General features: G+C 31.4%; 1 protein-coding gene across 1 annotated transcript; it reads left to right on the forward strand.

Moving 5' to 3' along the window:
- Positions 1-179: 179 nt before the first annotated feature.
- On the forward strand, positions 180-15097 carry LOC111707194 (gelation factor; the record flags this gene model as incomplete). Its single annotated transcript, XM_023480252.1, has 3 exons — positions 180-622; positions 11585-11724; positions 14973-15097. Coding segments are annotated over exons 1-3 (486 nt in total), but the record flags the coding sequence as incomplete, so codon positions are not given.
- Positions 15098-17349: the final 2252 nt, after the last annotated feature.

Raw genomic sequence — 17349 nt, forward strand, 5'->3', positions numbered from 1 at the left:
ATTTGACTGAAGTAGAATATCAGATGGAAACAACCCTGGGCTCTAGAATAATCAAATACATGAATTTCTGGGCAATAATAATTCAAATATTTGATATTGTACCATTTTTTATCTTTTAGCTGTGGTAGTTACTGTGGTTCTTGGGCCCATTCTGATGGAAAGAGATTCCGGGCCCATGGTTGTTGGGCGGGAGGCACAGTGTACCCACGCTCAAGGTCTATCAGAGCAGTAGTGTATCAGCAGCAGTGCTGCAGGATACATCTAGTTCTACACTCACAGATCTATCCAGGCATGAAACATATGAAGTGGAAACTGTAAGTAGTTCATGTTTTGCAAGTGATAAAGCAGATATATTCTTTTCTTTGTAATGATTAATTGCCGTTGATCATTTTGTTGTGAAAATGACAGTTGCGGATAATCGCAGAATTTCGGAGGCCGACCGCGCCGGTCTGGCGGCGAGGTCGCCAGAGGGTCACGCGGCCAAGTCTATGCATATAAGAGGCCGCGAAGAAGAGTGGATACAGATACAGGCGAACACGTTTAAGAACTGGGTGAATGTGAACTTGAGGGAGGCTGGACTTCAAGTTGAGGATCTAGCAACAGATTTCTCCGACGGAGTCAGGTAGGAATAAACGAATATTTTACACAATAAAATGCTACTTTTCTTGAAATAATAACACAGAAATTACATAATTTTACGTAATTTAAAAAGAAATTGTCATTTTGAAATTTAATTACTACTTTTACTGGATGCATAATAAAATAAAAATTTACGTCTAATTTATTGTTTTCTATTCTAAAATATATGTTTATATGAAAATTAAGTTTCCATGCCTTTTCTTTTAGTTTCAAACCTTGTCATTTGTTATTTCTCTTGAATTCAGCCAATAGCTGCTCGTCATGTTTACTGTATAATACTAAACCTTTAGAACATCTGACACAAACCCAGCTAATATAACAATAAAGGGATATTTTTACATTATCATCTAAACCTGGATTTCAAGGCTCTTATAGTATATTAGTAATATTTATACTAATTGAACACATTTCAAAAGATCTATATGTAGTTAGTTAAAGTGTTAGATTGATTCAGAATTAGACTGATTTAGGAGCAGATTGATTCAGGGTTAGATTGATATAGAACCAGACTGATTCAGGGTTAGATTCAGGATCAGATTGATTCAGAATTAGACTGATTTAGGAGCAGATTGATTCAGAATTAGATTGATATAGGACCAGATTGATTCAGGGTTAGATTGATTTAGAATTCGATTGATTCAGAATCACTAGTTGATTCATAATTAGATTGATTTAGGATCAGGTTGATTCAGAATTAGATTGATTCAGGATTAGATTGATTCAGGATTACTAGTTGATTCAGAATTGGCATTTTCCAGAACATGTTTAAAGGAATCATGAGTTTTTGCCTCAAATTCTGATTTTCTAATCGCTATGTTTTTACAGTACAATATTTAATATTTCAAACTATGAATTCTATTAGATAAAATATTAATTTAATTAAAAGTATTGAATCTAAAAAGTGTTGGAATGGTAAAAGATTAAATGATTTATCCGGAACAGAATTATATTGCATTAGGATTAGTTCAATTGAAGTAATGCTGGTAAAAGATTTATATTAATTGAAAGCTAAAAGAAAGAATTTGGTTGAAGATGATTACCCTGTTTAAGAGTAAATTGAGGTTTTAAATCTTTTTGGCAGAGATTGAAAAAGTTCACTTTGGTTTATAGATTGAGAAATTCTGATACTAATTGATTTGATAATTCTTTTGGAAGACTAGAGAAGTTTAAGACTGATATTTGACAGGTCGATGAAGAATCAGGTTGATGAAGGCTAAGGTTAATGAAGGATCAGATTGATGAAGGATCAGGTTGATGAAGGATCAGGTTGATGAAGGATCAGGTTGATGAAGGATCGGGTTGATGAAAGATCAGGTTGATAAAAGATCAGGTTGATGAAGGATCAGATTGATGAAGGATCAGGTTGATGAAGGATCAGGTTGATGAAGGATCAGGTTGATCTAGGACCAGATTGATCAAAGATCAGGTTGATCAAGGACCAGGTTGATGCAAGATAAGGTTGATAAAAGATCGGATAGATTAAGGATCAGGTCAATTAAATATAAAGTTGATTAAATATCAGGTTAATGAAGGATCAGGTTGGTAAAGGATCAGGTTGGTAAAGGATCAGGTTGATGAAGGATCAGGTTTATAAAGAATTGAGTTTGTGAAACATTAAGTTTGTTAAGGGTTGAAAGAATGAGTTGGAATACTTGAAGGATATTAAGAGACAGTTTTGATATTAAAGTTAATTAAGATGTTGGGAAAAACATGCGATAGTGGTTTTTGATGAGTTACATTAAGTCTTTTTATGTTTTTGAAAAGAGTTAAAGGATGAGTATTGTGAAAAGAGTTAAAGGATGAGTATTGTGAAAAGAGTTAAAGGATGAGTATTGTGAAAAGAGTTAAAGGATGAGTATTGTGAAAAGAGTTAAAGTATGAGTATTGTGAAAAGTTCGTCTATTCCAAAGATAGAATTGTGCGTGAGTTAGATAAATATTGAACATTAGATTTATATCAAACTTTAAGTCGGTTAGAACTATAGATTACATTTAGGCCACCATTTTGATGTTTACAATTAACCATTGAACGTGCTATGCAATCCAGTACCGGTATTTGTAATGCAATATCCATAAGTATAAGCAAGAAGGAAGTGACTGATATTCTTGAACAATTGTTTAATTTTGGGTCTTCATAAACATAAACCCCATGAAAACTGTTTAATTTTGGGTATTCATAAACATAAACCCTGAAAACTGTTTAATTTTGGGTATTCATAAACAAAAACCCTGAAAACTTTTTAATTTTGGATCTTCATAAACATATCCTGAAAAGTCCATGTTATAGTTTGAACCGTACTTACTTGACCCTTCGAACAGAATCAGTATAGAGTTCAATTCCCAGCATATAGCTAAACATTCCAAAACTATACATATACTGCTTTATCTAAGGTCTACAAAAATTCTTTTAACCATATCGCAATTGGACTATTTATACCTCTAACTTTAACCGTTAGGGTGCAAGGGAGGATTTTTAAAAAGTTCAAAAAATATTTTTACTTTTGACAAATATTAATGTGTGACACATGTTATTAAATCCATTTTTCAAGGGCTTACAAATATATAAATTTTATTGCTAAAGTTTGATTAAATAAAAGTTATTAACCATTTCTGATATTTTAAACAACGACCCGCCGCGCAGTTTGACTGTCCTCTATCCTACCCTAGGCACAAAAAAATTTAGCAAAATTTGTTCAAAACTATGAAAATGAAAAAGTATATGAAAAAGTTCTAATGTCAGCCTTTTTAAGTTAATTAGAAAAAAGCACAGGGGGGTGAAAAACACCCCTAATCTTGATAAGGTTAAGAAACTAAATTATTTAAGTTATTTAATATTTAAAGATATAATCCTGAATGTGTCTCTACAACTCCTGAGCCCACTCAACCATAAAGACTCGTGGAAACTTGACCTAGAGATTTGGAGAGAAAAATGTGTTTCTTGGATTCTTGTCATTAAAGAAAACTTGCGTTTTGTTAGTAACATATTTGGAGAGAAAAATGACTTATCAACCTCAACGGTTTTAGGTTTTATTTTCCTTCTGTTAATGTTTTCTCATGACAAGTAATGGAGTTAGTGTTGACCCTTTTAACCCCTGGGTCAACTTCATTTATCTAAAAACAAAATTATGCAATAAACATTGGACGTACATTGTGTTTAACATTACGCAATTATGTTTCCCCTTTCTGTATGATAACTCTTCTGGAATATCTGTAATATTATTCTCGAACTCATACTGTCATCCCATAGTTTATATTTGTTTAAAAAAACTCCATCTACTCTCTTGCTTAACCCACCATAAATGTGAACGGGTTCTAATCTAAATAGTATCTAATTCCAGATAAAATTGATAAATTATTGTTTATCATCAAGATATATTTCTTCTAGGATAGTCCTACGATAGCAATAAATTCAATTTTATTCGTAGGTTCCATCTACGAACGTATTACTTACTATACAGAAATCAGCTGCAGTATATTATTAAATGACTATAATGATTTCAAGAAACTGTAAATCGACGCATATTTAAATTGGTCATCATTGCGTAATACTAATAGTTGGCTGTGCAGAAATCAGGTACTGTGTGTTCATCTAAACTTGATAATATCTTGATAAATAGAGAATTGAATGTTACCTTTTTGAAATGTATATATAAGAATCGTTAAATTCGTTCATGACCCTATAAATCTGACATTTAGGATTCTTAAGACTGTCCTGGTATTTACAAATGTGGTCTGCTTTTTTTGCTTTTAAAATTACCGGATGTGTGTTTTTATATTTGAATTTTGTTAAAAGAATAATATAATGCTGCATGGAAATCCTTTTTGGTAATATTTAATAGTTTTTTAAAAATAAAATAAAATTTTCATGTTATTTTTCGTTTGTTCTGGAAATGCTTGATAAAAGCTTTTAAGTTTTATTGTATGGCTGAGTGTATGTTTGTTTGTTACTTATAGACTGTAGCATTATATATAGTAGATACATATGATTAAAAAGCGGCACAAAGAGCAAATATTTTTAAAAATTATCTATTATCTTTACGGAATCACCCTCAACCAAACATCTCTGATATCTTGGGTGAGTTTCATGTTTTACTCACACACACACAGACTCACATGAAGAGTTAACACTCAAACATGATTATGTAACCTTGAGTTAGGGTAGGACAGGTTAGATGACCTGACCATATTATCTATCTATTTCAATCTCTTGCAATCCTTCAAATCCGGTATCTGAACACAATATCACCAACAGGTGGTTGCATTTCTTACTTTTTATCGCATTTTAACTCTCGCTGGGCCCTTGTACACTGTACAGTCCACCTCCTATACTGGAGATATATTAGTCTCGACTATTCAATTTAAATGGAATAGATATAAAAAGAAAAAGCACTTTTCAGTGTGCGACTCTTTTGAATACTTAGCTGAACTTCAATATCTTTGAGGTACAGATTAAAATGTATGAAGTTCAAGGAATTTTAATTTGTTTTCTTCGGGAGTTGTTTAAATTGATGATAATACAAAGAATCTAGGTTTACCTCCCCCGCATTTTCTTTAGATTTTATCAGAACCAGTTTTTGGTTTACAATGTGTGGAGTATTTAAAAGTAAGGCCAGTCCTAACCCCTGTCATATACCCTGTTCATTAACTTAAATGCCATTTCGCAAAAAATAATCTTCAACTTTTAAGAGAAATATCGAAGCGGGGGTAAAACTTATGTATAATTTTCTAAGTTTAAGAAATTGTTTAAATCAAAAACAAAAATTTTTCATTTTTGGATTGTAAGGAGTAAAATTAACAGTGTATGTAAATATTATACAATTTTTACGATTCAAGAATATTACTGAGTTTTCAAGAAATGTCAACTATTCAGTGGGCTCTGTATACAATATATGTATTATAGGCCTGACAACTTGAATAGCTCAGGTATGCACCTAAAGGCCTGGATTGCTCTGGCACAATTATAATGGTTTGAATTCTGCCCATGCACTTGAAAACGGTTAGTTCAGGTATTCGTATAAATGTCCCGGATGCAGAATGTTCAGAATTTAGCATAGGTGTGTCCAAAACATAATCTGAAGACGTATGGAAAAAAATTAAATGAAGTCGATAGCATTTTATGAGCTGAAATCTTGTTTGTCCTTTTTGCAAAAAAAAAAGGAGTTTAAGGATAATTGGATTTAAAAATACTATAGTTTTGTATATTAGGTAAAACGTGTTTGCAGAAACCGTACAAGTGACTAAAATTACTTATTTAAGAGTTGATCTTGTAGTGTATTTTTATGATTTTTTTGCCACAAACTCAAATTTTCTAATCCCTATGTCTTTGCAACCTAATGGTGTAAATCTTGATATTTCAAAATTCGATTTTTTTATCCAACATCAAAGTATGAAATATCTATGGTCTAGGACAATGAGTTCCAAAGATATAGGGATTTGTGGCGAAGACTCAATTCCTTCAATGTAAATCAAAAACATTATAAAGTACAATTATCGTAGATCATGAGAACACGTACCCCCTGTATCAACTATTTAAGTTTGTGAAGTTTACTCCATTCTTTGAATCAGAGTTACTTCTTCTTGGTTGGTTGGTCACTAGTAAATGTACGCTAGTATGAAGGGAAATGAGTTGAATTATTTAATAATTCATCCTGACGGTTTCATCAACTGATTTTCCAAGCATGGCTGCTTCACAATATCATGCAGATTTTATTAAGGATCCATTTTATTCAGTTTTATTCAGTTTGCAGACCCTATTTAATTGTTGATATAGTGATAACTATTCAATATTTTCGTGGTTATTATATTTGCAATTTTTACCGCTCTAGTTCTGAAAGTGAATTAATTTTATTCTTAAAAAGATGAAATAATGTTAAAATGATAAACTTCTTATGTTTGATGTGTGTTTAAAGATTATATCCTCTCCATCCTTGGGTTGAGTATATAGCGGAACCAGGAAACCAGGATAACGGAACCTATACTTAAACTAACCTTACACCTGTGATACACATTAAACACACACACACACACCCCATCTTTATACACAAACACCCCCTTCACAGAATATTTACATTCACACACACACATTCTTTATACAATCTTAATACACGCATACCTTCAAAACACATAGACAATCCTCACTTACGCAGTTCAAACATAATCTTTAAACACGGACACAGTTCAAACACAACTTTCATACATAAACACATGTTTAAGGGAGTGAAAGACAATGTATTATATGTGAACTGAGAATGCATTATTGTGGGGACATTTTTATGAATCATTTGAGACTCCTGAGACGTTTTATCCTGTGCATATTTTTTCAGCAAGAGCGCAAATAAAATCTTTAAAATCTTTAAAATCTTTAAAATCTTCATAGATTGTTCATTTTTTAGGGATGACTTCGACAATTGGTTTTTTTTTTAACTATTCAGTAACGACGACAAAAAATGTATTAAAGATTCTACAGTAAACTAATTAGTTGAAAAAAAAGTTTTCTATTTTAATCGAAAATACGTAATCTTATTTAGTTATTGGTTTCTGTAATGTCTCATTGTTCACAAACATTTTCTGTAGATTTCCTGAAATTTTTATTGAAAAGACGACATTTGAAGAATTTAAAGAAATCTGCGAACAAATTCATTAAGAATAAGAAATTCCATATAAATAGAATGATGAAAAAGAAATAATTGATTCTAACATTGATTTATTGAGAAAATTTAACTGAAAAATATATTCCTAATCATCTAATTAGTTTAGTGTCGAATTTTTTTTACATTTTTTGTCGACGTTATTTAATAATTAAAAAAAAAATTGATTCTCAAAACACCCAAACTCAGTATCATTAAAACGTTTTATATGTCTCAAGTGAATGCTAGAAGAATTCTCCACAAAACTATATTCTCAGTTCAACTACCATGCATTGCCGGTCACTCCCTTTAAACACAGCCTTTATACACAGGAACAGTTGAAACACAACCTTTTTACATATATACACAGTTTAAACACAGCCTTTATACACAGGAACAGTTGAAACACAACCTTTTTACATATATACACAGTTTAAACACAACATTTGTACACAAAAATGTTCATGCACAGCATCATCATATAGGTACACACCATTTTCAGCCACTGTACACACACAATCTTTGCACATTCAAATAGAAATATATTGTGTAGCTATAAGAACATTTAAGTTCATAGCAAAAAGTTTTATGTAGCAATAAAGGAAAAAACTCCAATCTTAAAGGAACTGAAGGTTAAGCTGTGACGCATTTTTCTAGTATTTATCTATAAGAAATCTTCTGTCAGGTTTTTGTCAAGGATAATAAACTTCTTTTCGCTACGGGGAAATAAAAAGCTTAGACCTGAAAGCTTATTAGCTTGGAACCAATACATTTGTGAATTGAAATTAATTTTTTTGCCGAGGTTTTTGTTTCGTTTGAAAAATCGGTTTTTATGTTCAGTGTTCAGATTTATATTCAGCAAAAATCAAAATACATTGTTTCTGCACAGCTATAGTAGGTAAAAAATCGTTCAAGCATTAAAAAAATCTTTTCAGTTTACGCTACTGCTTCATCACTCGTGTAAATCTAAAATGCAACGAAATCTTTGTTTTAGTTTCATTCAAACAGATTTGGAAAACTTAAGATGTCTAAAAATTATATTTTTTTTGGTTAATTATAAGTTGGTAGGTCGCATTATTTTTTTTTCGATAAAACGGCACTTAAAGGTGCACAAGTAATTACAAATGTGTATCCATTTAATGTATACCTATATATAAAGTTGTATCTCTGTTTGTATATGTTTGTTATTCTGTTTGGATGTACGATCAACCCAATTATCTATTGGCCTCAAATTTTGATTGTGGAATTCGGTAGAACGACGGGAATTCTCTTTGTTTGGTATTAAAAATCTTAAATTGAGTGGATTTAATTTTACACCGAAAGTTGAATTTCCTGCATAGCTTGGTTCCTAAGCAAGTTTTATGATCCAAACTTAAAAATCCAGTGTTAATTTTTTCTTAAATTAAAAATTTATACGCCTTTCAGTTACCACGAAAGCGTTCTTAATTCCGAAGTTTGTGTTTAAAAATTGTCGTGAACCGTTTACAATTGAAATATGGTGAACAAGATAACAATTGCTATGCAGCATTTTAGATCAAATTTTTGGTATTCCAGATTTAATATCTTAAACCAGGATTTGGATAATATATTCTAAACTTTTTAATGCTTTCTTCTGTATCCCCAAACTCCACAAAGTAAAGCAAAATTTTTGTGAGAAATATTTTCTTTCGTCGGACTAAAATTACATTGTGATGAATAGATCTTTTTGTGTATTTGGTATCTAATTCTGCTTGAATATATGATTTATTCTTTCTACGGGATTTAAACGGATCGTAAAATGTCGTGGAATAATCTTCCAATGATGATGTTCTATGATGAACGGACCGAGATCAGCTACAGTACCATATGCAGGAGCAGTTCAGGAAAATAGATTTTTATCAAATAACTTAATTATATAATACAGGATTGTGTTATTTATCTTATCCAAAGATGTATTGATTTTTCAAAATTAGTTTTGAATAAGCGTTCCAACCGCAAAATTGAACTCCCCCCCCCCATACCGTCTAATCTGAAATCCAACCTTCTTTTATTCTACTATAATTACATAGTAAAACGGTATTTCGTTTGTTATAGTGCATTCTTATTTTTTATTTTTAATAGTTTACAACTTTTACAAGGGCTCTCGAAAATAAAAAGTTTGCAGCCCTTTATTTCATATTTCTCGTATTCGAAATGAACCATTCTCCATCAAATGTTTAAATTAAAATTTATTAAGAGTCCCGTTTTCTCCAGAATGTTTCCCTTACACAGAATGTTTGTGTCAAATAAACGTCAAAACGGCTGAACCAATCGGGCCCAAATTTTGTGTGGGACCTCACATGACCCCAGGGATGCTCAAATTACAAAAATCTGTGTCCACAAGTTTTTTGATTTTTGTAAAACTTTTAAAATGCACTAAAAATACTATTAAATCCGATAGCTTTTTTTTGTTATTGTTTTATATTGTATTGGATTGTATTATATTATAATTGTATATTGTATTATGCTCACAGATAGAGCCACAACTAAAAGTCTAGTAGGAGAAAAAAAACTCCATTCCTTTAAGCAGTGGATGTTTATTACAGATATTGTAATTTTACTAGATGGACCATATTTAAATAGTATATATTTTATGTTCTTTAATTTTGAACAAACATGGTCTGAATTGAGCAGGTCCTTTGGAAAATAAATGCAAAGTGTGAACTAATGTGGAAGCAAATAGATAATTTATTGATTTAAATCCAAGAATAATATAAATTGATGCAACGTTGAGCAAGGTCAGGTTTTGTAGGGGGTGGGTGTGTGGAGGGGGGGGGGGGGGGGCTGTTGTGTATTTGAGGAGTGGAGAATAAATGAGGTGAATGATGGGAAATGAGGTGTAAGTATAGAGTTCTGATAAACATATTATCAACGTAAACTGCATAAATCCTAGAATTTAAAACAAGTTGAAGTCTTCTACATCTGACAAGCGAGTTAATGTTTCTCAAAGATTATTATTTTGAGATCTTAAGAAAATATTCTCTGAACTTCTTTTGCCTCAAATGTTTTGTTGTAAATGCACATTTTTAAACTCATTTTCATAATTTTACAGTTTATATCGTACAGCAAGAAAAATATGTTTCAATGCAATAACTACCGAATATGGTAGAAAACGGTTGTTTGGCTGCGAATAAAACTGGAAAAATATGGATCTAACCGTATCGGGAGACGTGAACATATTGTCAAACCTAATTTTCAAGATTTAATGTCATGAAATCTATTCAATATTTTATTTCATATGTTCTATGGTATACATAACATACCTTGTGCCGTATGTCTATAAGCCTATAATTAAGCGGGGGTTAGAAGTGACTAATTATTTTTTGCCCGTCCTCTTTCTTATGTGAATTAATTATTACTAAGATTATTGACTTGTAAAATTAGACGTGATTTATCCCGAATATTTTACACATTTTTTGTTCGCATATTTCTATGGTCGGCACCACCCTCTAGTTTTTATATAATATACGCTTCTCTACAGTATACCCAGCCTGGAGTCGGGTTCAACTTTTGGTCTGAATACGACCTCAATGTTTTTATCCCCTTAACCCCTTGAATAGGAAGGTTTTGCAAAGTTTTTAACCAAGAATATTAATGGTGGCTGAACACGCTTGTATGCTTTAAATACATGATGGTGAATACATATATCGATAATGTAACAGTAAAAAACTTGAAATACTATTTGCTCCAGGTATATTGTTATGCTTGAAGCTGAAGATCAAGGTATTATTAGAGAATAATTAGTTAAAGTCTAGTAAACTAGTTAAACTGTCTATTGTTGTGGTTCCATGTAATACTGTAAAAGGCAATTTTACCCAGTTCTCTGGCCTCGTAAACTTTAACGAGGGATCTTTTTGTAACCTTCTCTTGTCAAATGTTTAAACTTCAAATCTTCACAAATTAATAACATATTGTCTAAAATCAAAAGTTCTTTTAACGAAATATTAAAAGTTTTGTCACATGCTTTGACTTATCCTAGGATTGATTGTTGCCTATGCCAACAATAATGTCAAAAAAATGCATGTGCAAAATTTTAACGTACGCTTTGCTAGTAATAAAAAATAATGCCAAAGCTGATCATTACCTACACGTGCTCAGGGTTTTCATCGAAATATATTTCACCATAAAAATATTTAACATTGCTGAAACATGATAAATGTATTTTTTAAACTGACAAAATAACCCTAATATTACATAGATTGAAGTTTAAATAAAATAGTTTTAGAATATTCTGACAAATTCTCAAATTATACATTATAAAAGGTTTTGAAACGTGAACTTCATGTTTTCTTTTTATTTCAGGTTGGTTGCATTAGTGGAACTCCTTCAAAAACGTCGTCTTCGCCATAACAAGACTCCAAACTCCCAACCCCACGCGTTAGAGAACATCACCATCGCCCTCGACGCCATCAAAGAGGATGGGATCAAGCTTGTTAATATAGGTTAGTTTATTTTGAATTTCATATCATCAATATTTATGAAATTATCAAATGTGTTCTTTAAATTCCCATTTCGCGGATTTCCGCCATTTTTTTGTATTCTGTATTTTTTATGATTTTTTAAATCTGCATTCAATTCGATTCGACTGAATCACTCTGTACATAGAATATAGATATGTAATAACTTATTGCTATCTTAACCTTTATAGAAGAAAAGAATAAAAATACTTTTGAACACATGTTCGCTATTCTGTAAAAGAGACACACAGAATCTATTAAACTATATGTCCTCTATCTTTCTATCCATCTATTTATTTATCTATCTATTTGTCTATCTTCATACTATTCCATTAATAATCCTCTTCGCTCCTTTTCTCTATTCAGCAGTCACAGTATATATTCATAAGATCTGAGGCGCTGAATTATAGATCATAAGGATTAGAATTAAATAATGTTAAAGGAACCAAAGATAACCAAAGCAAATCACAGAATACAGTTGTGTAAAGAAACCCCTTTTTTAGATATAAAGGAGTATAGATACATAGCATAGTAATGAGTTGATATGGTTCATATTTGGCATTAATGAAGGCACGATGCATAAAACAGAGAATGTGACAAAGAACTCTTAAACTTCACCTAGACACTTTTTTGGCGAGTTCTTGGTCTAAATATAATCAGTTAGTCGTTGTAGTGTACACTGAATTCTGGCAAGTGTGCAAGGGAGTGGTTTATTATCTCAGTTCTTCTTATAGTTTAATATCTGTACTTTTACTTATGATATAATCTACTAGTTTTTCAAGGTGATCCCAATGTAAATTTAAGTCACCACACCCCTTTATCACAAAAAAAATAATAAGATGAATTTTTTTTTTCAATGCGCAGAAATAAAAAAACTGTGAGATGTACTTTTTCGTATTTCAGTTTTTAACAGGTTTTTGACAACAGAAGAAATAAAGAGAAATTCTGGTTGAGTCTTTGCCACAAACTCAAACTTTGTAATCCATATATATTTGCAACCTGATGGTGTAAACCTTTGATATTTCAAACTTGGATTTTTTAATTTAGAGAATTCGAGTTTGTGGCAAAATAACAATTCTTTTAAGTCACTACATTCCTTCATCAAAAGAAAACAAGAAAAGAAAAATCTTCTTTAAAAAATAAGCAGACATAGAACACTGTGAGTTGTACGTTATCATATTTCAGTAGTTAAACGTTTTTGACATGCAGAAGAAATTAACTGAAATACTGGTTGAGTTTTTGGGGATATCACTCAGTTCAGGTCTAAAGCAAATTACTTAATATTTTAACATGAACTGGTGTGTGATGTGTGGTATATTAAGAACGGATATGATCCTTCACTGTTTTATGTTTATACACAAGTTGAATCTATCTTACTTGACGGTATTATAGTGCTCAGAGTCAAGGACGGAAAGATATGATAAAATTGTTGCATCAATCTTAACTTACTCCAGATTTATAAAGTTATGAAATTAAGTTCCACCCTAACCTGACATAAATCAGTTTTCCGAGAGATTGACTTATTATATTCTTCATCTTTCTTAATTGTATTGTATAATTGTATAATTGTATAATTTTATTGTATAATTGTATTGTATAATTGTATTGTATAATTCCAATTTCAAAAGATTTTTGGAAATAGAAAATACACTGCTTTTCATGGTACGATTATTTACTTTTTCGGCGATGGAGAATCAATAACACAAAAAAGTTTGGGCTTCTATGTTTAAATATGTCTTGGTTATCAATCATATGGTTGCTATATATCTGGTATACTTCTGGAAATTTCTGACCAATTCAAACTTTTATCATTCCGTCGCTAATCTCTCAACCTGTATCCTACTCTTCATGTTTTGTTCATTGCTAATGCTGTAAGAAGATTTTTTTATCAAGTTTTTAATTTATTAAAATCTGACACTCTGCATTGTCCGACAGAATTAGAATCGGATAAAAACAAGGATAAGAATAGAACAGAACAAACTTTTTGTTTAAATTCTTCTATATCATCCGCCATTCGTTTTCTTTCATACTTCACTTCACAAACAGGGATTCAAATAAAGAATGGACTCTTATAACCACACTTTACAGATTAAATCTAATATTATTTTGCTATGCTTGCACATAAAGTACTTATAAAACTTTATATGCAAAATGACATTAAATATGCTCTCCTAAATTTGATTCAGAATGGAATATTAGTTAAGGTTTATCTAAGAAAGATACAGCAGGAACCCCTATATCAAAAGTGTACTGCGCTTTATGTGATGAAAACCAAATCAACCCAATTAAACAGTGCTAAGCTTTGTTAACATTCCACCCAGAAATTCCAGTGAACTAATATGTAAACAATTATATGGGGGTTCCTAGAGTATCTCTTCTTTGTTTATCATTAAATTTTTCGTTTGTTACGCATTTAGATTCATATTTTGAACACCCAACCCGTTTCTTATATATGTACCACACACAGCCAGGTTCGGCATAGTTCTATAATGAGCCAATATGATAAGAAGTGAACAAGGAAAACGCGAAGATAAGACTGTAGTAGATTATGGTGCAAAAAAAATGAAGTTTTTGCGTTGTCCTTAGCTTAGGGGACTGTTCAGTGTTCACAGTACGTACAAAGTGACGATACTTTGATGTATGTTTATTTCCGATTTTTGAATAAATTATAAATGAAATAAAAAGAACCAAAATCTGATCTTGCACCCCCCCCCCCCCCTCCTTGTAATTATCGTAAATGTATCCTCTCACCGTCAGAGCGCACCCTTCTTCAAAGAATATCCTCCACTAATTAGTATAATGACTATATCCTGCTACTAATCACAATACCTATACTTATTTTAAATCATCTCCAATGCGCTTCCAACTTAATGCTTTGTCTAATTCTAAAATGAAATTTTGGAGAAAAATAGGAACTTATTGATCTTGACTTGGAGTCTCATAATGTATCATTGGAAAAAATTTTAATTTGATGAAAGGATTTGAGTCTTTCCCGCAAGCTCTGATTTTCTAATCCCTATATCTTTGAAACCCAATGTCGTTGAGCTTAAATATTTTAAAAGTTTGAAATATCAAAGGTTTACACTAAGGTTCCTAAGATAGGGGGTTAAAAAATTTGAATTTGTGGCAAAGACTCAATTCCTTTATTGTTAATATTTACTGAGAGATGTTTGTATTTTAATTATAACAATTATCATCATCATTAGTTTGATCTAATCCCAAACTGTATTTAGGTAACACTGATATCCAGAATGGGAACGTAAAACTAATTCTGGGTTTGATCTGGTCTCTGATTGCTCACTATCAGCTCGGAGCTTCAAACTTTCCTCCGAAAAAACTGATGTTGGCTTGGCTAAAGGTAAAATCAAATCAAATTTAAAAATAGAAATTTGTTTAAGTAAAACCAATTTTATAGCTGCTGCGACGAGGTTAACAATAAGTTCTGGAAGCAAAAAAACAAAAGATAAATAACATATTGAAGAACCAATGGAAAAAAGAGTAGAAAAAAACGGTTCAGTAGAAAGAAATATTAGTTGAAATTTTGGCCTTAGAGGGAGGATAAACTGTTAGGGGGGAAACGCAAAGAAACAAAGAAGGACTAAAAGAAATTTGAATTTAGAAATGTTCAACAAAATATGAAGTACAAAGGAAAATGTGATCAGGATAGGAAATAAGATAATTGAAATAAAAGAGAAGACGGAGAGGCACAATGTATAGTTTGGGTCGGAATATAAAGGAATAAATATTAATCATATTGAGCTGAGCGTAGATAATTTGAAATTTTGAACCCTGTAATTTTAAATTATTTGTGTAGTACAAGTATCAACCTCTTACAAATATATATGTATAGAACATGCATACTTCACAGAGTCCCTTTACATATGAGAAATTGTTATAGATAACTGTTCTTTCAGTCTTAAATCCCCAACTCTTGTATAAACACATTACAGCCTCTTGTTTGTTGGCCCGTTGAACTCTCTGTTTTGTGTAAAAATAGTATAAGGAAAATCTAGAAGATGGAAGGACAGGAAGAGAAGACTAGAAAGGGATTTAATGGAAAACGTACATGCAGATAAAAAGAGAATGAAGGAATTAACAATAAAAGGAAAGAGAAGACTGGACAGAGATTTATTGGAAAGTGGAAAACTAGAAGATGTAAGAAGGGAGAGGGAAGAAAGGCAAAACGACTGGAAAATTTATCTTGGATAGGTTATGGAAACTAGGGATTGAAAAGATGTAAGAAAACAAGTTGATGAAAGGACTAAGGAAAAACTAAAAGATACAAGTAATATAGCAAGGAAAGGCTATAAGGGTGTGGAGAGAGTAGAAGAGAATCCTGCTGGTTTTGTAATGTTGTACATATCCTGAGACATACTGGTGCCAGCAATTTGTATTCTTTCCTCGATTTCGGACATCTGTTGCTTAAAGGTTTATTATTCGACTGTACGCTTCTGGAATTATGAAGAAGGATGTACTATCCCTAGGACCACTATTCAAGTTTTAACCCCTAAAGTTCACGACTCATTAGAGGTCAGGATAAATTATCACCTTTGCTGAAGTTGAATATAAAGTATTCAAGGGGATTAAAGGGGGAGAGGTTAAATTTAAGAAAATTTTGCATCTAATATTATATGTACGTTGTACACATGCTATTCGTATGTACAGAGACAGAATCACGCGAATTTAACAGTTTGGGTCTTATCCCAGCAAGCTGTCATTTTTGATACCAATTTGACGTATTGATAATACCTTTTTTTCGCCTTTTCTCTTGAATATTTTTTTTGTCGGAACATACGTTAAAAATGAAAATATATAAAAAGGACAACTTCTATAAACTAAAAAAGTTTAAGTATAGACTAGCAAGTTCAGGGAGGTATTGCTGGGGGAACCCTCTGCCATGAATTTATTTGAGAATATGAACGGAACTTGAAACCTTTATACATTAACGAAGCTTAAAACCAATAAATATAAGGTTTATAATTTCGTTACAGTTCCTTTCATTTTTCGGAAAATCTCTTTTCCCTCGAACCTATTAATTAGTAAACCTATTTTGTTAAACATGATTTAAACCTGAAACCTGTGACCCTGAACTAAAACGGAAAATTTGCAACCTGAAAGAATCATCGATTATCTTTTTTATCCAATTAATCCTATGGTGTCAAGTCAAGATTTAATCATTGAACCTCTAGATATTAACTTGATCTATTCGCAAAATGTTTAACATAAATTATTTTTCTTACGAGTAAATATTTTACACCTATTCTTGATATAATTTTTTTTGATTGCTACCATCTCTTCGTTAAGCCATCTATGAAATGTTTTTTTTTTTCATTCTCCATGCAGTATACATGAAACTCGTTTATTTGAACCCAATATCCGTAGACCTTTGATATTTTAAACTATGAATTCATCAGATTGCGAACATATAAAAAATTTAAAAAATTGAGCTTTGGGCAAACACTCAGTTCCTTTCCTTTATTTTCCACAATACATCTTCATGATACAATTGTTTAAAGTATCTTCACTCCTGATTAATATTTAATTTTTAACTCCCTTTTGTTGCATTTTAACTTGTTATGAGTTCATACATGATTATATCCTATCCAACCC

This window comes from Eurytemora carolleeae, unplaced genomic scaffold, assembly GCF_000591075.1.
Source record: "Eurytemora carolleeae unplaced genomic scaffold, Eaff_2.0 scaffold39, whole genome shotgun sequence".
In the NCBI taxonomy this organism is placed as follows: domain Eukaryota; kingdom Metazoa; phylum Arthropoda; class Copepoda; order Calanoida; family Temoridae; genus Eurytemora; species Eurytemora carolleeae.